General features: G+C 36.2%; 2 protein-coding genes across 5 annotated transcripts in view; both read right to left on the reverse strand.

The window, feature by feature from the left end:
• Positions 1–2,934: 2,934 nt before the first annotated feature.
• Positions 2,935–8,616, reverse strand: LOC113537574 (zinc finger protein Gfi-1b-like). Of its 2 annotated transcripts, none has more exons than XM_026932121.3 (7): positions 8,392–8,616; positions 7,582–7,696; positions 5,389–5,596; positions 4,848–5,011; positions 4,545–4,658; positions 3,792–3,957; positions 2,935–3,143 (listed from the first exon to the last, which is right to left on the reverse strand). In XM_026932121.3, the coding sequence occupies exons 3-7, from the start codon at positions 5,570–5,572 to the stop codon at positions 3,046–3,048; spliced, it is 726 nt and encodes a 241-aa protein (XP_026787922.3). In that variant the 5' UTR covers positions 5,573–5,596; positions 7,582–7,696; positions 8,392–8,616; the 3' UTR covers positions 2,935–3,045. The 2 variants fall into 2 exon arrangements, with proteins under 2 accessions (XP_026787922.3, XP_026787921.3); XM_026932120.3 differs by having other exon boundaries at positions 5,389–5,622.
• A 1,770-nt stretch (positions 8,617–10,386) lies between these two features.
• Positions 10,387–23,059, reverse strand: part of evi5l (ecotropic viral integration site 5 like) — a 41,847-nt gene continuing 29,174 nt past the window's right edge. For all 3 annotated transcript variants that reach the window (XM_026932169.3, XM_026932167.3, XM_034300294.2), the window contains 4 exons: positions 21,970–22,116; positions 19,908–20,003; positions 19,604–19,699; positions 10,387–14,995 (listed from right to left, as the gene is read on the reverse strand). In XM_026932169.3, the coding sequence (XP_026787970.1) occupies positions 14,681–14,995; positions 19,604–19,699; positions 19,908–20,003; positions 21,970–22,116 (654 nt within the window). In that variant the 3' untranslated portion in view covers positions 10,387–14,680. The remainder of the gene's footprint in view (positions 14,996–19,603; positions 19,700–19,907; positions 20,004–21,969; positions 22,117–23,059) is intronic.

The raw sequence follows: 23,059 nt of genomic DNA on the forward strand, positions 1-23,059 counted from the left end.
GTACAAGGTCTCACTTTTGAAAGATATCAATCAGGAGAGAAGTATAAAAGAATCTCCAAAACAGTAGTTGTATCATGAAACACTGTGAAGGCCATCATCAACAAGTGGAAAAAATGGGGCACCACAGTGACATCACCAAGAACAGGATGTCCCTCCAAAACTGATGAAAGAACAAGACAAAAACTTATCAGCAAAGCTGCCAAGAGACCTCCAGCAACATTAAAGGAGCTGCAGGAATATCTGACAGGTACTGATTACTCTCTGCATGTGACACCAATCTCTTATATTCTTCACATGTCTGGGCTATGGGGTAGGTGGCTACATGGAGCCCTTTCTCACAAAAAAACATCCATCACCAAAAGAACACCATCCCCACGGTGAAGCATGGTGGTGGCAGCATCACACTTTATGGCTGCTTTTCTTCAGCCAAAACTGTAGTTTTTATCAAGGTGGAGGGAATCATGAATAACTACAAATACCAGTCGATTTTAGTGTAAAACCTTCAGGTGTCTGCTAGTAAACTGAAGATGAAAAGGAATTTCACATTTCAGCATGACAATGACCCAGAGCATACATCCAAATCAATAAAGAAATGGCTTAACCAAAAGAAGATCCATGTTTATGAATGACGTATCCAGAGCCCAGACCTGAATCCAGCTAAAATCTGGGGAATGACCTGAAGCGGGCTGTGCACAGGAGATGCCCTTACAATTTGACAGATCTAGAATGTTTTTGCAAGAAAGAGTGGGAAAATATTGCCAAGTCAAGATGTGCCATGCTAATAGACTTTTCCTCAAAAAGTCTGAGTGGTGTAATAAAATCAAAGGGTGCTTCAACTAAGTAGTAATTCAGGGGTGTGCACACTTACGCAACTAGGTTATTCTAAGTGTTTTATTTGTATCTTTTTTCTCTGAAATGTGTCAGTTTGGTTTTCAATGGTATTGTACAGGTTGTAATTTTTACATTAAAAGTGGAAATGTTCTGATATGATTTATCTTTGTTTCATTTTTTACATCACAAAAACCTGCTGTTTTAACAGGGGTGTGTAGACTTTAAATATCCATTGTACATAAGAGTAACAGAAGTGAATAAATGTTTATGCTGATTCTCAAACTTTTTTATTCTGTGGCCTCTTCCTACCAGACCTTTCCTACACTTCTAGACCAACAAGTTCATTCAATATATATATATATATATATATATATATATATATATATATATATATATCAATATATATAGTTGTAAGTAAGGGAGATCACTGTACTTATATTTTAACCAACAAACTAACGTGAGTGGACAAAGTGATGGAATAAACCATGACAGCTAACATTAGCTAAATTTCATGGCAATTTACTATTGACTGGATGATCTTAGTGAACATGCGATCATAGATCGTAGACGTAGACTGGTAAGCTTAGCCAGTCACTCCTTTTTTAAATGAACTCCACCAACAGAACAAGCAGGTCATAAAAGAGTGCACTTCACCACCATTCAGATGGGTACCTTACTGCAAGTGTCAGAGCTAGATGAAAATCATGGAGAGCTGTGTGTTCTTTAAAATAAATGTTGTGTTGAGGGTAAATGTTGACTGCTGTTTACCAGTACACTCACCTTCCACTTTAATAGGAACACCTGTACACCTGCACGTTCAAGCAGTTATCTGATCAGCGAATCATGTGGCAGCAGTGCAACGCAAAATTCATCTATGATGGGTACGGCCCAGACAAACATAAGACATAAGATTTTCACTGACTTGGTTTCTGCTTTGACTTATTAAACCCATTGCTTATTATTCAGGGGTACTATGAGAGCTCTTTTGCCGAGTTCATTGTTTACAAAGTTTAATGTACATTTTTTGATCATCCTAGACCAGCAGTATAGTAGCTACTACCCGCAATACCACCGGCCCCTGCGCAAGCTGCTGGGGAAACCCCTTTACCTGGAGGTGCGTCTGCTGAACCCTTTAGACCCCAGCGCAGTGCTGTTGGTGCATTACTGTGTGGCGTACCCTCGCTCTGCGCATTCAGCATGGGTCCTCATCTATGATGGGTACGGTCCAGACAAACACAAGACATAAGATTCTCACTGACTTGGTTTCTGCTTTGACTTATTAAACCCATTGCTTATTCTGGAAACCTTAGAGCAAGTTATCAAGTAAATAGCGTTTTAGAAATAGCTATTTTTTGAAGGATTCGCTGGAGAGACTGAGAACTGTGGCCACTAATTATACCTTCGTCTGTACATCCTATATGCACCTCCTCCTCTAGAGATTATCTAGTGCTAACATTCTCCACATTCCATGTATGAAACTTAAAAAGAGTGGTGAAGCATCCATTTGTTTTAAGATCTGGAACACAACCATTAGTCAGGCATCATCTGTCTCTGATATGAGCTGCATTTTTAATATATATAAGAAAGGTGCTATATAAGTACATTTTATTATTATTATTATTATTATTATTATTATTATTAAAATATTAGTTTATTAGTTCAAGGAGATACTCAAATAAGATACTGTCCTTTATATTTTTGTATATTTTTGTCCTTTCTCAGATCTATTTTATGTGTGCCACTGAGGTGTGTTTACCCTCTGAAGGTCCGTGTGTAGAGGGCTGTATTGATTGTGAGTATCTGATATTTCCTCATTAGGTCACTCCTGTCCTGTTTTGATCATATTGTATACAAAAATATTTTTCATATTCACTTAACATTCAACTAAACCTAAATTTTCTTGAATTTTGATGAGCTGTAGATTCCCCAGCAGTGAAGTCCTGAGTTTGGAGGTGTCAAAGTCCTATAAAACAGTTGACATCACTCGCTATGCTCAGAATAACTGCTTTGTGCATCACAAAAAATAAAGGTTAAAAAGAGTTAGTGTGGCCAATCTTTTTTATTTCTGTGATCTGTGTCATCAATTCATTTTATCTGCTGATAAATGTTTACAAAGGTTTATTGTCATAAAGTGGGAAATATTTACAAGTAGAAATTGAGAAGTGTGTATGTGTGTGTGTGTGTGTGTGTGTGTGTGTGTGTGTGTGTGTGTGCTCAGCTGAAGGGCCTGTAGTGCTTTCTGCTGTGTGTGATTAGATTAGAGCTCTGGCTGAAGGCCTTCCCACACACCCTGCACACGTGTGGCTTCTCTCCTATAAAAAAAAACATAATCCATAATAATCCATAATTCAAGCACTGAATCCAATGCATTTTACACTTTCAGTCTACACTCACTGACCACTTTATTAGGAACATCTGTACCCCGGTCATTCACGCAATTCAGCCAATCATGTTGCAGCAGCACAATGCATAAAATTACGCCAATACAGATCAAGAGCTTCAGTTAAGATTCTCATGAAACATCAGAGTTCGGGGAAAATATGATGTCAGTAACTCTGTGGCATGGTTGCTGGTGCAAGATGGTTTATACATTTCAGAAACTGCTGATCTGGAATTTTCAGCCACAACCGTCTCCCACAATAAAACAGTATGAAAAACAAAAACCATCCCATGAACAACAGTTCTGTGGGCCGAAATGTCGCAATGAGAGATTAGAGGAGAACAGCCAGTCTGGTTCAAGCTAACAGGTAGGCTACAGTAACTCAAATAACACATGATTGGTTGATTGGATAAAATGACATGAATGCGAAGGTGTGCAGGTGTTCCTAATAAAGTGGCCAGTGAGTGTGCATGTGTGTATTTATGGCGTACATATGAATGTATGTGTATATATGAATCTAAATGAACCCGCCACGTGTAACAATGTAGAGATATCTGTTACTATCTGTATAAGGTCTTACCCGTGTGAATAAAGGTGTGTTTCTTCATGTCTGATTTCTGGTGGAATCTCTTGCCACAGTACTGGCAGGGGTACGGCCTTGTGTTTGAGTGGATCAGCAGGTGTGTGGAGAGAGTGGAGGAACGTTTGAACAGCTTCCCACACACTTTACATTCGAACTTTCGCTCCTGAAACATTCACACACTGTTAGATTTATAGTAGTGTTCATCAGTAGTAATCTTTCATTAAATTATATGATCACGCACATCAGTATAATATATAATAATATAATATGCTGTTCACTAGAATGGATATGCTAAATAATGTTCAAGATGATTAAGAAGATCCATAATGCTTAGTTATGATGTGTTCTGGTCATGTTATTTAACTTCGCACAAACCCCTTGACTGAAATTGAGCATTCGAGGTCCTTATATTGTGATTATTGTGAATAACACAATCTTTTAAACTATGGGTTCTCAAAGTTTCACTTCTCAAAGGAAAACTTTTTACATTACGTAGGTCCAGGTGACATTATTTATAGGCTGACTTGATTTTGGGTCAGACCTCAGGTTTTTTTTGTTTTACCTCAATTTACCTAATGCTCACATCCTATGATATGGAACTAATGTGTCGGCTACAAGCAGCCGATTTCGCCATGGTATGTCATTTGTATTTCTCGATGCGATTTTGTGCAATTTCTGTTTTGACAACAAGACTGATGAAATGACTTCTCAGAATGCAAAATGACAAAGGTTTCAGCAATCTATAATGACCTTTGTTCTGTGCGGTGTCACTGGTTCGCTGCTGTTAATGCAGACTATGGGCGGCTTGTGACCTTCGTGACATTTGTAATGATGGGCCTCCAAGTCAGAATAGGAAAAGAAGTTCTGCAAGAGAAAGAAAGAGGGATAAATGGGAAAGATGGATACTGTAGAGCAAGTAGGGGACAAAATCAATGTATTAATATGGATTAACACAGGGGAAAATATGAGTCTCCTAGTTACATTTTGTGAAATAGTCTGTCCATTTCTTTCATTTTGTGAAACCGCTGTGGAAATGGGTCCAGGCTCATTTACCTTGCTACATAACCGGCAGCGTGAAATAGAGGAGCTGATCGCTGAATAATCTGTGTCTTTACTGCTGGACTTTAACTCACTTCCCAGGTCCTGTTTATCCTCTGTGGTGCTGGATTGAATGTGATGCCAGGGAATCAGTGAAGGGAATTCACAACCACTAAAACCTGTGGAGGAAAGAGATAAGTAATGTGAATTGTGAAATCTTATGCAAAGTCAATGCATGTGTCATAATCCAAATTGTTAATGTCCGAAGTGAAAAAAATGATAAGCAATTGGTTCAACTTGTCTCATTAACCTGCATTATTAGTCATATTGGCATTTTCAGAAGAATTTTAAGAAGAACAATGTATTGTATGCATTTCTGTAGTCTTAGTGAAGTCATATGTAGTGTGAAGGTTATCAGGATTAGAAATCAGTATAGAATACCATGCATTCAATAGTGGGCATTTATTACACTTGATCAGAAAAGCTCTTATTAACCATTAATGAATGCAACTGAAATCAGGTTAGGTCTTAACAACAGTGTCCACTCTTTGCTTACCTGTTGTCCAGTCCCGGTGTGTCTTCGTCTGCTGTATAGATGAAGCCTCAACATTTGGCTCTGGCTCTTCTCGGGTTCCTGCACCTATGCAGCCTCGTACACCCAGACACGGCATACAGTCTGTAGGAAGGGAAGATCTAGAGCCTCCCCTCCTGCGTTTTTTCACCAGGAAAGAACGAGGCATGATGTCCAGAATGCAGGAGAGATGCTGGCCAGGAAAGGTGGAAATGTAGACTAATGAGATTGATGGAAAAAAGAATACAATTGATACTGATTGATTGGAAGGTGTTGATTAATGTTCTATAGCAGCAGCTCTGACAATAGTTCCAGCTGCAAGACAAATCAGGTTTATATTAATGCACTCATTCTAATATGTTATCATCTCTATATTCGTTCACATAGACTTGTATTGCAGATGCTCCACATCAACCGATTTAAAAATGTGTATATCCAGTGTATCATTGAAATGGTAAAGTTTATTTACCATTTTTAGAAGGAGACTCCAGTATCATTGCTTTTTTTTTTTTATCAGTTAGAGGTAAAGCTGTGACTTAACTGTACGTTTTTGAAATGGGAAAGACTTCACAACTTCAGGAGGGGTTTTGACAAGCTGTATTTTTTTCTTATTAACTTCATGAGAAGCTGCTATAATGTAAGCAATAAGAGGAAGTAACATGTCTTGCGGATGTTCCACAACATTAAAAATAACTGTAAACACAAAAGGTATGACAGCATACCACATTTTTTTTTACCACTAGGTGGTAGTATTGAAATCACTTTAAGGGTTGACCAAATCATCAGCTCCTGCAGCTGTGCCTCTACTGTATTGCATTGCATATTCTTCAGCTGTGTTATAAATGCTGCATGCATAACATAACTCCACTACAAAATTAGTTGTATTATTTGCATTATATTAAGTGAATTTAATTATTTAAAAAATCCTTGACTTGTGTGTTTGCATTTATTCTGTCCTAACTTCCCCCTAATTGCGTTTTAGCTCGATGGTATTCTTAGACCCTGACATGTTGAACTAGCATGAGGATGTGTTTTTAATAGAGACTACAAAGCACTTCTGTATGTCACTCTGGATAAGAGTGTCTGCTAAATAGTGTAAATGTAAAATGTAAATGTGAATATGTCGTGTTAAATCTCAGTCAGCACATTTATCAAGCTCTAACACACTAAATAAAGTTGTATTAACAGTTAGGGGGACCGATAACCATTGAATTCAACAAGGTCTCACATTTTTAAATTTCTAAAAAGAAATTTCCCCAAATCAGATCGCATGAAATGTCACATACATCTAGGTTAAGCATGGCGTCAGCATTTGTAGCTTTTCTTACAACTGCGATTATAAGAAATCGATGAAGTCCCAGCACATCACCTTTGCTGGTTTAAATTCGTACATGTTTCTCATGAGATCAGGTTTACTGAATTACAGCATGCTGTGCTGGGTCTGCAATTCATTTTTTTATCTCTCTGATTAAATAAAAATCAAACAAGAATGACAAATACATGCAGAATAGCAATTCTAATAAATCAGATGTCTTATAAAAATAAACATTTGATTAATCTAATCTAGTTTCCTGGACAAGTTCAGGACCTTTGAAACAAGTGTCTAGTATTAAACATTGAGGAAATGAACTGAAACTGAAAATCTCAGTGTTAATAGAGAGAATGTACTTTTACGATTTAAAAAAAAGGAGTTTGGTAGTTAAATGTTTAGCTGTAATCATTTTCCCCATTAAGCAGTATATTGGAATAGTATCGCACTGAGAATAGACATTACTGGTGAATAAAAAGTATACTGCATTTAAGCTCTGTTCTTGCAGGAATGGGACAAATAACTACTACAATACAGCAAATGACTATGCGGGGCACACATCTGATTTTTAACTGGCTGAGTAAATAAAATATATTTGATAGACTGGTTTTGCTTATCTTTAGTATTCACAACATTGTCATTTTCTTTTAAGAAAGCCAAAACATGTCCTAAACTTTCTTTCTAATTATTTTTGCAGAGTAATATGTAGTATTAAAGTTTAAAAGTGATCAATATTAACACTCAGGAATAGCATACTAAAGCGGTTCTCTTTACACTTCATCAAAGAAATGCTCATCTACTTCACGTACTCCTTATAGCAAAAATCAGATCAGATCTGGTCAAAAGGACAGCGTCCACTATGTGTTTACCTGCTGTCTGTGTGCTAAAGGAGTCTCAGTTTGTCTTCGTCTGCTGTGTCTCCGGCGGATGTCAGGGTGCCTGTGTCTGTCTCTCTGTCTGTTATACCTAGACACACTGTACAGCCTGTGGGAAATGAGAATAAAAACATGCAATAAACATGCAAATGTGAAGATAAGATCTTTAAATAAAAAAAAGAAAAAGAAAAAAGGGGGAAATGCAAAATCACATGAACCCCAGGCAGACGATTTGGTGGGAAGTGGTTTGTAAATAGTAGCTCAAATATGAATCCTTTTATTGAAATTAATTTGTTTACCACGTATACAAAGTGTACTTGTAAAATACTTGTAAAGTGGTAAAAGTTGTAAAGAATTTAATTTAAAAAAAAATAAATAAAAGTAAAACCAATGTTGCATTCAAATGCATTCAAAATGTATAACTGCTAAGTACGGGTTTGAAATCTTACAATTAGTTTTTAGAATAAAATAATTCATAAAAGACTTTTATAAATAATAAATGTTACAAGTTAGAGTAAGAATACATTTCAACAGAGTTAAAGAGTTTACAAAAGTTTTTTTTTTTTTTTTTTTTTTTTTTTTTTTTTGTGGTTTTATTTGCAGGTGCAAGCCACCTGCAGAAATTCAGCCTATGCACATAAATGTTTGTTTGTGCTTACAAGCTAAAACATTCTGCTATGATGTCTAACCCGTTTTCCGCAGCTGTAATTAATTTTATTCAGTGTATACTAAAATAATTGACATTTACATTAGCTTACATTCACTTATACTGAGGAGTTACTGCTGGAGTTAGTTCAAACTTACCTGCTGAAACTGACTGTAAGCTCAGTAGTGAATCCAGTGAGTTTTAATTAATAATAATTGTGATGTTGAAGTTGTGAGTCCTCGCTGCGCCTCACCGACAATAAATCAGAGCGCTGGCGCTCGTGCATAAAACTGAAACTTGGCTAGGAAACGCTCGCGCTGAACGCTGAGCAACCACAGACACGTCACTTCCGCTGACCTGCCGTTAGCTGTCAGAAATGAGCGCGAGGGTCTGGGAAGCCATTAGCTAGGCCTAAATGTAGCACAGCGAGAGAAAAAAATCAGCTGTCTTGATAAATACTCCTTGTTTAAAACCTTAAACAATTGTAAAATACATATATTTAGATAATATTCAACTTCAAGACTTTTGACTTTACTTATACAAGTAAAGTACAGTGTTGTTTTTTTTTTCAACCTTGTGGCTAATTTGTTGGTCAAGATAGCAGTTCTCAATATTTTTGCAGCCAGTAACTTTTCAGAAGGTAAAGAAAAAAAAAAAAAAAAACTTCAACCAATTTATATTACCAATTTTATAAATATAAAAGCTAAATAATAACTTTCTATCTAGCAGGACCTTTAATAGCATGTTCTCAGGACTCCCAGAGGTCTGTGATTTCTTTATTTTTTTAATAATTACAGTGTAGGAAATCACAGCAGATATCAAAGTTATTGTATTTATTATTCAATTAATTATCAGCTTGCTTAACCGGCCCCTTGAACTGAATATGTTTAATTCAACCCTCAATAACCCAAAACCGAGTTGGCCTATAAAGAATGTCAGCGTAGACCTAACGTGTTCAGTCGGTGGAAATTTCAGAAAAGGGTGAGGTGTTGGAGTCTATGAACTATATTTTACGGTTAAAGAGGTCCCACATTGTGCAGGTATGATAAACTCCTTAAAAACAGCAAATGAAGAAACAAAACACATGCTGAGGCTTGGAGTAGACGGTAATACACAAAGCCCTAATTAGAACAAAAAGCCCACATTTACTCGGGGGTGCAACGTGTTTGTTTTAGGCCACAGACAGTGGTACGTGTGCTTAGTCATGGTCTGGCACAAGGCTGCTCTGCACACTATCACCTAACACAACACTACACTAGGTTTTGGTCATGCTAAGTTGGGTGTTTGGCTTACAGTAAGAAACAGACTAAGTTTTATACAGTATGTTTAGTCTCCAAATTCCCGTATGTGTTATGAAGATGTTTTATCAATTGAATTTTTGTTTTTAAATGATAAGCTGATGCATTAAAGTCGAAGTCTCACCCTTTGCTCGCATTGGGATCACCACAGGCCACAATAAAGAAACAGATCAATCATCCAGTCTTCTCCACAGAGACAGAAAAGTTCACTGGGTTAGTCAGTAGACATCTTTAGTGGTACTTTACATGAGACATTTCATCTCACCTGTTTTATGTGTTTGGGGTGAAAATGCTGTGAGTTTAGAAGTTGTGAGTCATGAAGTATGACACATAACCATCAGGGGATTAACTGCTTCCTTTTGGTTAATAAGGGGTGTCAAGTGATGTTGAAGGCAGTCCATGAGTCTGAGAGAATGGATGGAGAAAGGGAAAGAAAAACAGAAAGAGAAAGGGAGATAATGTGACGAGATGCCAGAGAAGGTGATGAGCTGCGAAAACCGGCTGCAAAGGTGTGAAACCAATGTGAGCAGTTGCAATGATTTTAGACTTGCCTTAATGGGGATCATATCTATATAATCTGGAAACCTAGATTATAGGTTTAATTTAGATTAAACCTAAAAAAGGCCACCATTTTAGTTGTTTCCCAAATCTATACACTTTAGGCAAATAACTATTAGGTTTCACATAAGCTAGGTCAGCTCAGGCTGAAAAAACACTGGTTTTGGTTTTCAACCTATTCTTGAATTAAACCATATACACTTTAATATTGTCTTCTTCACACTTTTAATGTTGGTACCCAGAAAAAAGGGTGCCAAAGAATTTTAAATTAAATAAGAAAACACATAATCCGGCATGTGATCTTTGAGAATAGTGTAAATGTTTATTCTTTTTTCAGGATATCATCCATCACGTACAGAACACATCATCAGAGTCATCATTAAATACTATTTTTATTATTATATTTTCAATGAATGTAATTTATGTAATATTTGACGAGACATCTGTAGAACTTCAAGAGCGAATGGACCGGATTTGGAGGGCATAAAAGAGACCCAAACTGTTTTTTTAATACTACTGAAGTCAGAAAGCAGGGCATTAAGGTGACTAGCAAGGGAAGGAACTCACATTGGTCGTTACAAGCCACTCTGACAGCTTCCACACTTTGTCACATGACTCCATACAAATGTTTCAAATGTAAAAAGACTGAGGAGGACACAAAGGGCAGGTAGGGAATACAACGGGTAAGAAACAATGGGTCGTTTTTGTGTGTCCTTACACTGAGGCAAGGAACAAAACATACTTGGAAACAACGGGAATTACCAAAGTAGACTATTGATTCGGAATAAGACTCAATAGATTCTACATTCTTGCCATTTCACTTCATCCTTAACAACAACAGTTAGCAGTCTTTGGTGGCACCCAGGTTGCAAGCATCTTAAATTAGAAATAGTTGAAAAGGTTTGTACATGGTAAATGCGTAGTAAATATGCAGTAAGTCTCTTCTGATGGAATGAGTTTTATGGCACCAAACAGGGGTCTCAAACCCCCATGAAAGTTCAACCATGATTCACTGAATCCATGATTGTAATAAATTAAAGGCAATGAACCAAACATAAATATATGTAAACAACAGTGGAGAGATTCTTCCAGTATCACAGTGATGGCAGGTGAAACAAGTAAAGTTGAATATTTTGAGTAACGCACACTTTTGAGCACCATGAAATAGTGTAAGACTGACACTTTAAATGATATACAAGTACGAGGTTATTTGATGTTCGCTCTTATTAAGGTTTGGGCTATAAACCAACAGCTTTTTTGGCCATGAAAATGATCCAATATATAGTCTTCCAGTTTGGATATTTATGTGTAATGACAAGTTTTATCCACACTAACAATGAGCTCACTTAGACTCAACAAACTGATATTTGTACAGGTCCCTCAACAAACACATACACACACACACACACTGATTGGTCAACATTCTCTGGAAGGCAAACGTCAACCACAAAACAGTTACACATGATGTAAGAAGACCAAGATATGAGCCCAACTTCCTGTGAAAATTTCAAAAAATGCTACATTAAGTCCCTTACACCAACACAGTGGGAGTTTATACTGATATGTAACCACAGTCCCAGTCTACCAGCTTGACTCACAAGATCGGTTGGTGTTTAGTAATACTGGGAATACTTATTTTTTAAATCTGCTTTACCCCTTGTTTTCAGTTTTCTTCCTGTTGTACAAAATACAAGAACATCAGTCTGTCCAAAATCCATATGCTTATGGGTCATGGTGTACAGACATTTTGTTGTACTTCTTCTCACAATATGCAGATTATTGTTCCATAGTGGGTATGAATGTATAAAACAGTTGTTTAAAGGATAAAATGATTAAAATATCCAATCCGAATGACGGTAGCTGCTTGTCAAACAGCACATCTGTGTAAAAACCCTGTACCCTCATCAGAACAGACGTCAAACATCTAGCGCTCACAAATAGACATGCTGCTCTTTGACAACAGGCTTAATAGTTCATTTGCTTTATATAGTATACATTAAATACATCTCTCACATCAGTCTCTGTAATGTACCATACATATATATGTAAAAAAAAAAAAAAATGGAGCTTTGTTTACAGATTCAGAGAAAACATTTTACCTTTTTAGGCATTTGTCCTTAATTATACACCCTATACATCCACAGCAGGTAAAAGACGAGCATGGTATGCATTGAGTACATTTAAAAATATATTTGAAAAACTGAATAAGGCAGGGTTGAAATCAGGTGAAATCACAGACAAGTATACTATCAAGAGAAATTCCCACAGAATCTGCATGAGTACTAACGAGAAAAATGAAGAAGAGAACGCCACAATTGTCGCGACATGATGAGGAACATGGTCGCTGTGGCCTGATTTCACACAACCAAGGTAAAAAGAGAAATGTACATAACACAACTAACAAGATACGTTTACTAATTATTCATTTCATGGCATTCATGATTTTTTTTTGTTTTGTTTTGAAATTTGGTCAAAGAACCTGAAGTGGTATTTACACATTATATTCACTGGTAGAGGTTTGCCAAAATTCAAATAATTATATAAGTATAATTGGTGCCCAAACCAAAACCGAATGCTGACCAGTTTATTTAGTACACTAATGTTTACACTAAAGGAGGGAGCATGACTTGACTTTGCCATGGAAAAATTTTATATTATATATAAAACATTAAATTCAAGTAACCCCCAATTATTCACATAGTGTGCATTAACATACTGACAATACATGGGATTAGGACTATTAGAAAATGTGCATATATGAAAACACAAGGAATATATTTAAAAAAAAAAAAAAAAAAAAAAGTCATACTAGCAGCACGTGTTAGAAATTTTCTCATTTCATGGAGACCTTAAATGCCATTATGTTGCAGCTTTTACAATTTGGCACAGAGAAGAAAATAAAAGTTTCAAGGAGTATTTATAATTATGTTGGTCTCAATATATGTGTAAAATAAAAAAAACTAAATAAATAAAAAAACATAAATAACGTAAAAATTTGGCAAGTTTGAGATATTGTTTTTGTAGCTTTGTGTTCTTTTTCAACAACGAAATGAACATTTACCGTCCAAAAATTCCTTGTTTTTTTTTTTTTTTTGCACTGAGACATACAAACACAGATTAGCTACAGTAGGTAACTGTTGGTATTTTTCAGCTACGTGTCTATTAACATCTATTAACATACTAACATACAACAAACATGTGTATGTCAAGCTTCTGTCCATATTTTCCCTTCCTTCTAATAAAGTGATTGGAGTGTGTTTCAAGATATGTCAAAAGTACGCTCCTGTGGAGAGAGAGAACCGCTGTACTGACAAGAGTATAATGTATATAACGCTCCTGACCTTTTTTTTTAACTTCATGGCGCTCCCACTATTTCTCCACCAGAGGCTTGTACCGTGGATTCACCATTCGGCCTCTCTGCTGCACTCTCACCTCGGGCATATCTAGTAATTCTTAATCGTCCATCTCCCAGAAAACTGATGCTACAGATTCAGTGTGGTGGTGCAGTTGAAATCTTCACTCTTGTGGGTAGTTGAGTTGATTCAGTAAAAAGAATGACCAAGGGATAAATCTGAAGCTCTAAATGATGGTAGTGATAACAGTAAGAGCCCTATTTCTGTAACTTAGTGGTTACACATAAGCCAGGTTTTTTACTGTTTTACCTGGTTATTTTTCATAAACTCAAATGAACTTATGCAGTGGTATTTTCAAACATACTTTGAAAAATAACATGTTGCACCATTATCATCTCTCTTTACCACAAATGTCAAGACAGTACTTTATTGATTTGACAAAAACGTAAAAACCCACTTTTGGCAGTGGATGTTTACTGTAAATGCCACCCACGTCAATATAAAGTATCATCTCCTAGCTATGAAATAAATATATACTACATGGAATCGTTTTGTCTGAACAAGTCTCAGCTGTGGCTATGAAATGTGAATCAGCGAGCTGAAGCATCATTTACACAACACAATTATAGAAGAGTAGAATCAATGAAATGTCTAACAACTCAACAAGACTAATGATGCTTAATGAGATTATGAAAACACCACTGCACACACTTGCTTCTTAAAGAAAATACACCCAACCTCCGTTGTTAGCAATGTATTAATTCAAACCCAAACGCTTTTCACAATCATGGCACTCTTACTGCCTGAGTTACTGTGATAAAAGTAGGATGTATTACATTTGTTTCTGCATTATAGTCATGAAAATAGGGCCCTAGAAGTGTGTTTGTGTGCATGTATGTGAGTGTGTGCGTCTAAAGCTGATGCTGATGGGTGTTAGTAGACGTTTCAGAACCAGTTCAGCACAAGTTTAACTTTTACAGAGGGAAAGGAGGAGAGATGGTAGAATGGAGACACAGGAAGGGAAAGAAGGATGACCTCTGTGTCAGTCCGTTCTGTATATACATGCAGTCTTCCTCCTGAACCCTGCCGAGAGTTATGCCTTTCAGCTCTGTCCTCATGGGAGTGTGTCAGCACGTGTGCATGTGTGTGTACTCATTCTCTCGTCCATGGGCGTGCACCGAGTTTCTCCTCCCCATGCCTCTGAACACTTCTGCCCTCTCTGCTCCAACCCCCCCACCTCAGTTCTCTGGGGCCTCGTTGTACACCATGTCTGGATAAAGCTGCTGCTGGGTGGGTGCGGTGTCCTGACATGGGTGGGTAGAGTGGGTTTCGTTCCTTTCGTCTCCGTCACTCTCAGTGCTGCCCTCACTGTCCAGATGAGTCGAGGTGTGGTGCGGATACAGTGCTGTGCCAGGAAGCGGGCTCTGCAGCAGATCATCGTCTGAGCTCAGGTAGTCTCCTTCTGCGGAAACTGGGCTCGCCAGACACAGGTCCTGATAGGCTCCACCCCCGGAGTTCTGAAATTTGGAGGGCTGACCACGTAGCTGCCTTATCTAAAATGAAAAACTTTGTGTTATAAAGGAAAAAACTTTACAGCACAACGACTGTCTGGAAAACACGGGGAAAAGAGGAGCCTGGTCCCCTCAGTGGCAGCGGCAATAATAGCCCATGTTGTTTAAATAAGTCGCGATGTAATCATAAATGTTACGCTAAATCATATCATACGATACGTTACGATAAATCGTATCAAACAAATTATGTTTTCTGTAGAAAAGTTTCAAGGTCCCAGCTAAAGTAAATGTGTTTAAAAAAAAAAAAAACAATAACTAGATATTTTGTCTGGATTTGGCATCTGACTCGCTACGTCTCCCTTCACGTCTGACTCGCACACTTCTCCCTTCACGTCTGACTCGCTACGTCTCCCTTCACGTCTGACTCGCACACTTCTCCCTTCACGTCTGACTCGCACACATCTCCAAGGACAGTACAGCTCTCGGAAGAGCTGGTGAATGTTCAATAGCAAAATCCCATGGCAAAATCCACAAGCTAGGCTAACTATTGTGAACATTCCCAAAATTAGACATCAAGAAATACAACTGTCATTTTTTTTGTTTAATTATTATCACCTGTGCATTATTTTGTCACAATTACAGTATATTTAGTAGTCTACTGGAATCTTAAGAATCTTCATTTTTTAATTTTGGTCTCAATTCTTAATTCATTTTTAATTTTGGTCTATCTAGCTAGCTATAGTACATTGTAACTATTATTCATTAAGCAAATTATAGATGAATTCCAACTAGTATAGCATACATAGATATTGACATTACTCATTTTTAAAACATCCACCCCACGGAATAAAAGACACCTACTTCTAAAATAGATAAGATTTTAGTTATTTCATTTTATCTTCAGTAACAAGCAATATGGTTGTTCATCTCTCTCTCTCTCTCTCTCTCTCTCTCTCTCTCTGTCCATGAGTGTACTGTACCTTGTGTTTTTTTATGAGCAGAATATACTCGTGAGCAAGTTCAATGTTTTAATAAACACATATAATAAATATGTGGTTATTACAAACACATTTTAATTTCGTTAATACAATGTAGGCCAGCTGTGTAGCCGTGTGGTTGCTGCTATCAGATTAAATTAGGTTAAGCTAACCTAGATAAATTGTGTATGTCCCTCTGCTTCCATGTGTTATCTAAAGTGGTACTCTAGATACTTTGTCAAGATGGGTTGCTGTATGGTCTTATAGCAGATTTGGCACTTCATATTGTCCTCCGTTACTGCGATGCCTTACCATTGGACACTAAATTGATAACACTACAAAGTTCCACTTTGTACTTTTACCCTGACCCCCCAGGCGCAAATGGCCAACTCCAGCCATGGAAATTTCTTGGAAAATGCTTCTGCCTGGAACCTTTGCTGTTAAGGGGTCTATATCAAATCCTTATATATATTTACATTCTTCAAAACTTCTTCAAGTGTTCTTTGGATAATTAAGGGTTCCTAAAGAGGCGTGTAGATTCTATATAGAACATTCTATAACCTAAGGGTTGTAGAGTTAACTTTTTTTCTATTATTATTATTATTACTAGTAGTAGTAGTATAAATAACAACAACAACAACAACAACAACAACAACAATAATAATAATACATGCGTTCATACATAGGCCAAGATAAACAAGTAAAAAGTACATTATTAATCTGGGTTTAAAAGCACATATATTGTTTGCGTAACATTATTCCAGAACTTAGGGGTGATGTAAGAGTTATTATTATCATTGCTATTACTATTACTATTATTAGAATGGCTGAGTGGCTTTGGAACAGATATGATGGAACAGAAAGTTCATTCAAGCATTTTTTACATTTCCTTTTCTGCACCTGTGATGTTCTGTAACCTCTTGTGTTCAGTTCTGGTTTGCACTGGTTTGATACACATGGTGGAATAATGTATATCATAAATGAGGAATTTAGGCTGCTTTGCTGATGAGCGTGAGGTAAGAGCAAAAAAACACCCACAAACCTCTAAATACACATGAACACACTGGTTAAGATGAAATGGGTTGATTTGCTTCTGGGTAAATAAAGAGGGACTGATGGGATCGAGGCTGTGGTCCAGATGTGATCTTGTTTATTAATTAATGGTATAATTAAAACTTTCCTAAGCAACATTATATATTTTTATGTACATAACAACTGGTTTAAAAGCAGTGGATTTACATGATCAAATCTATACATTACTAAATTGACTATAACATCATTTTTTTTTTAATGTTTAGCATACACATATCTCTGCATGTGGCATGCTAAGTGTGTATGCGTGTGTGTGTGTGTGTGTGTGTGTGAATGAGTGTGTGTGTACGTGCATGTATTCTGTGTGTGAAAAGCGTAGTCAGAGGTTTTCCTTGCGTGACTGGAGTGGACCACAATTTTATGTCTCATTTCTTTTCTCTTACTTTGACTCATTGAACTTTGCATGAGAGAATGATACAGGTAGGGAGCCAAAAAAAAAAAAAATCTCAGATATGACGTCATGGAATTCCCAAGTACAGCTCAGGCAATCTGCGAGTGGGGGCGGAGCAGTGGTAAACCAATGAAAAAACTCCGTGTGATTACAATCGGTGAAGACTCCGCCCCTCACTTCCGCACAGAGCTTTCAGTGAAAACCACAAAGCAAAAGTCAGTGCACTACCCGCACGAAACAGGCCACCGAGATTTACCTGCAGAGTAGAGCTACAGCATGAAACTCAACCAGGAACAAAACACACACTCTTTTTCTAAAATGAATCAGTCTCAGTAAGCAATAATTATAATTAGTATTATACTTAATAAACTATAATAACCATACAAGCTTTTAGCTTGTGAACAGCAATAGAAATTACTATGACCTCTCAATTTAAATTTCAACTTACAAATATATGAACTTCATAAATATATTAAAAATCTAGTTATTCAGCTATAGTCCTCTGTTATTGGTTATAAACTTTGACGTAACTATTATATCTGATTTCTGATCTGATTTCTCCTACTTACTATGATAACGTCCATCAATCTATACATATTCATTTGATTTTAAAATGCTTACATTTGTTACGATGTGTCTTTCTCAGCAGCTAAATTTCACCCGATTTTCTCATGCTTAGTTTTGTATGTAAACACTGGCCTTAGGGCTCAAATAACGTGAGTGAAAGAAAGACAGAGAGTGGTGAGTGGTAAAACCAACAAAGAGGAAGATGACGAGTACTAAGAGTGAGAGCAGTGCAGAGAAGGAGTGACAGAGAGAGAAAGAAAATGGAGAATGTCAACATACTCTCACACCCTCAGTCACGAAAGGCTCGTCTCTGGATGAGCAAGCGCTGCACATATAAAGACAATTTTGTGTGTGGGGGTAAAACAGCTCATCAGCGTCACATACACACACACACATCAAAGCTCCCCCTGCGTGCCTCTGTGTGTATATGGCTCATTAGGTAAATGGGAGAAATAGGGTTGTGTGGTCAATACAGTGGCTTTTGTGCTATTTTACTACTCTATTTCTCAGATGTGGAGTTACCGGATTGATAGGTGATTGGCTGATTTTACCCTCCTCTCCACACCTCAGAATAACCAGCAAACCAAAGCCTAGAGATGACTAACATTGTAACTGGCAACAAACTAAGTTTAATAACACATAATTTGCATATGCTGTACAAATTTTAGATAGGAAAAAACTGGCATGCATAAGCGTTGCTAGATGTTAACTACATTTCCGTGAAAAAAGGATCTGCAGCTTCCTTGTTTCCATATTTGTCAAGAGTTTTGTTTCAGAGCTTTAGACAAAATGTAATATTAGAAGGAGAACAAAATAAACAAATGATCAAATAAATGGCTTTGATATATAGCTTTCTTAACAGACTAATTCCTTTAGTTTTATCTACACTATGTCTCATATATAGCAATTTTTTGCAAGTTTTGATTGCAAGAATCAAACATGATATGAGTTAGTTTTTGATTTAACATGGCTGTCTAAAATCAATTAACTGAAACTATCAGTTAAATTTCGGTAGCTTGTTGATGAAATAACTAAGGGGACAATTACCTTTTCACATAAGTAACCTTGGTGTTAGATAGCTTTGAACCGTAAACAGATTAAATTTAGAAGATGTGTGTTAGGTGTTTATTGTGGTTCTCTGTTTTTTCTCTAATTATTGTATAATTCTATAATATGCAGTAATAGAGGAAATCAGGAAGGGGGGCAAATAGTTTTTAACAGCATGTTAAATCCATAGCTGGTCTGTAAATTCTATAACTTGTCTAATTTTTCTTCTTAATTTTACAGCTTGTTCTCTAAAGCTATATAGCTTGTTCTATATAGCTATTTTAGATATATTAGTTATTTTAGTTATAATACACGTAGCTTTAAACTATTTTTTCAAAAGCTTATTCCAAAATCTTTTAGCTTTAGCATGTATATCTAAAATCATGCACTGTGATGTATGCAAATCAAGAAGGGAGCAAAAACTTTTTCAAGGAATTGTAGGTGATAACTAATAATGCTTATGCATGCCTGTTTTTTCCATACAGAATATGTAAATACAGTGTGTGTGTGTGTGTGTGTGTGTGTGTGTGTCTGTGTCTGTGTGTGTATGTGTCTGTGTGTGTGTGTCAGCCTCACCTCATTCTTGAGCTCAGCAATCTGTTCCCTCAATTGATCGATATACTGTCTGGAATCAGAATGATTCAGCTGACCCTGTATCAGCCCTTCCTCTTTCTGCAAAACAGCATACATCGACACACACACACACACACACACACACAAAACGCATTTAGAGATATAGCAGACATACAGTATAACATGTAGTGTTATAAGAGAATGTACACACACACACACACATATATATAGCTATATATATATATATATATATATATATATATATATATATATATATATATATATATATATATATCCGTGCACATACTTGCAATTCTAGCTCAGCTATTTTTTGCCGGAGTTCAGCCATGGCGGCCATACTGTCTGCCTCCCTCAGACGCACAGCCATCACCTCCTCTTTACTCTGAAACAGAGAGCAAGACACAAAGATGAAGAGAGGGAAAGAAACAGAGGTTTGAGAAGAGAGGTCATACAGCAGTCATTTATTCATTTCATGAGTACTTTAACACTGACCTTTTTGTAATACTTCGTACTTGTTCATTGAGCCGACTATACTGCACGCTGTACTTCAGTATGAATATTCACAACAGTTTACTATGATTTTATTATCACACACTATGGTTTGATTATGGTACCTTATAGTGAGTACCATATTTATGTACCATAATTGATGCTTAGTATATGTTAAGCTATAATACTAACATGGATTTATTATGCTATGAACTACGTTTATTACATATATAAATATTATGTATGTTTATTACGTTTATTACATATTTAACATATTACATATTATGTTCAGACAGTTTCACTATGGTGACTTATGGCAGATTTGCTTAAATTCAGTTATAAGAATAATAAGAACAATAAATAATATTAGCTTATTATTCAGTTATTCATCATAGAGGCTGTTACTGAATAATTATTATGAATTATTCAGTAACTATAGTGAAAATAACAGGACAAATATGTAGTTATGAAAGTTTAACCTTGATACTACTGTAGTTACTTTACTATGGTATTTTTGTACTCCACAATCATATATGATACAGTTGTGGTTCTGTTGTGGTGGTTGTGTTGATTATAAACATTTGGGGGTGTGCTGTTATAGAAAAATAATCAATGTAGTGGTGTGTGGCGTTGTATGATCCAGGTCGATGTAAAGAGGAGATACTGCTCCCACCCAAAGTTTACTTTCTTACAACAGCAAATGTTTTATTGCTATTATACCACAGCAATTTGCCAATGATTACCAGTTTATTAAAGGATGGTACATCATGCTTTTTTAGTACTTTTTTAGTCATTTTTAGTTACATTTAATGTTGTAAAATGTCCATGAGACAATTAAGTTCCTCTTAGCACTTACAGAATATCAACAGTTGTTCTCTTTTTTGTTTTCTGTTTCTGAGAAACTGCATAGTGCAAAGTCCTCTGAGAACAAGTTCATTAATATAAACCTTGGATTTGATTTACTGCTGGCAGAGCTACTGTTATACAAAATTAATAAACACCTTCTGACCAATTAGATTTGAGAATTCAACAGCAATGCGGTAATTTTTTTTAATGATGCAGCCACAGTTATATAGTCAGCTCCAGAAGTATTAGCACCCTCAGTCATCATGAATACTGTGCAATATGCTATAATATGCTTATTGATCCAGCCACAGTTTTGCCACAGTATTTTATAGGCGTTACTGTGGATTTACTCTGATGCTTATGTTGTCCATGACATTCCCACAGGTGTAAAGATGGTAGAAAGCTATGGTTTGATATTGGGTTGACATTTCTGACTAATCTATCTTAACCACATACCCATATTGAAGCCTTATTATTATATTCACATGTTCATAACATTATTATGTGACATTACTTTGTGCTGGAAATAAAAAAAAAAAAAAAATTCATTGTAAAATAAAAAAAATTAAAAAAACTGACTTAGTGTGGCATATGCAACTTTAAAATGTAATATAGTAAAAACAGTAGTTCTAATCCAAAATACCATTCAGATTGACATTCATACAATAAATAACATTCACACATATTTTACATTCAGGTGTGTTTACTAGAGGGACCAAAAAAGTAGTAAAACTATGTCAGATACACCATACCCATGGTTTAATGCAAAAAAAGAAAAAAAAGAGTTAATTTTCATGCTTTATTTATAAGCGTGTGTGTTGTAGAGTGCTGTGGAATGCATCAAATTAATTCATTAAAATCAAATTAAGCTAAAATTGAAAAAAGGGTTGATTGATACAATGATCATAAAATAAAATTAGTACATCAACGAGCACAGCATGGAAGTGAGAGCAAAAACAAGGACACACAAGGTGCGTGAATGTGTAAGTGCAAGATAAAGAAGCATATAGTACCTTGCAGTCTGACTCGGCCTGTTTCCTCTTCATTTCGCTGAGCTGACTCTGCAGACTCTTGTTGTGTGATAAAGCATTCTGCAGTCTCTCCTGCAGGGCGGCACTCTCCTGCTCATGACGGGTCATAGCATTGCTGTAGATCTGATTCTACACCAGAGAAAACACACATTAATCATATATTCACAGACACAAGTATGCTATAGATGGCATAATTATTTACATATCATCTGAATAAGATACTCTTAAGTTCCATAACTTAATATCATATAATTCACTTTATTGTACCATCACTTTTTAAAAAAAAAAAAAAAAGGAAACACCCAAATTCATGTTGATGTAGCATCAATTTTCAAACTATATCAAATACAATACCTTGAGAGTAAAATATTATGAACAAATAGCCGTTGTTAATTGTTTATTACAACATTATTGAGTATATTCACAAACATGAACTAACAGTCTATATTTATTAATTATAAGCATTACTATTATAAATAATAGAATTTGCATTCACATAGTGATGTACATAGGTAGTGTAGGTTTGGGGCTTTCTAGGTTATTCCAAGTTTTTTCTAGGTTTTCCAAGTTATTGTTATTTGAGCTGTTTACCACAGAATACTGGAGTTTAAATAATGAGCTTAAATAATGCTAATTGGGCAACTGGGTGCTCAGCTGTTCAGTGGCCAGATGTGCATTATTCCCTCATTATTTCACTTACAAGTAATTAGATATGTACAAGTCAACTATTAAATTCTTAAATTAAATGCCTAAAAAGAAAGAATTCACTGGTGAGCTCAGGAACACCAAAACGCCTCGAAGACCATGGAAAACAACTTTGGTAGATGACAGAATAATTCTTCCCCTGGTAAAGGAAAAACCCCTTTACAACAATTGGCCAGATCAAGAACACTTTTCAGGAGGTAGGCAAATCTGTGTCAAAGGCAACAATCAAGAGAAGTCTTCACCAGTGTACATATAGAGGGTTTACCACAAGATGTAAGCAATTGGTAAGCCTCAAAAACAGGAAGACCAGAATAGAGTTTGCCAAAATATGTCTAAAAAAAAGCCTGTACAGTTCTGGAACAACGTC

The sequence above is a fragment of the Pangasianodon hypophthalmus genome, chromosome 26 (assembly GCF_027358585.1).
Source record: "Pangasianodon hypophthalmus isolate fPanHyp1 chromosome 26, fPanHyp1.pri, whole genome shotgun sequence".
Classification (NCBI taxonomy): domain Eukaryota; kingdom Metazoa; phylum Chordata; class Actinopteri; order Siluriformes; family Pangasiidae; genus Pangasianodon; species Pangasianodon hypophthalmus.

What these genes read in the sequence shown, in the direction of transcription:
- LOC113537574 (XM_026932121.3), bottom strand. Translation starts at nt 5,572, where the DNA reads ATGCCTCGTTCTTTCCTGGTGAAAAAACGCAGGAGGGGAGGCTCTAGA. An exon ending in ACACCGGGACTGGACAACAG is followed by an intron (nt 5,012 to 5,388) that starts GTAAGCAAAGAG and finishes TTTCCTCCACAG; the next exon opens with GTTTTAGTGGTTGTGAATTC. An exon ending in TGACACCGCACAGAACAAAG is followed by an intron (nt 3,958 to 4,544) that starts GTCATTATAGAT and finishes TGAATGTTTCAG; the next exon opens with GAGCGAAAGTTCGAATGTAA.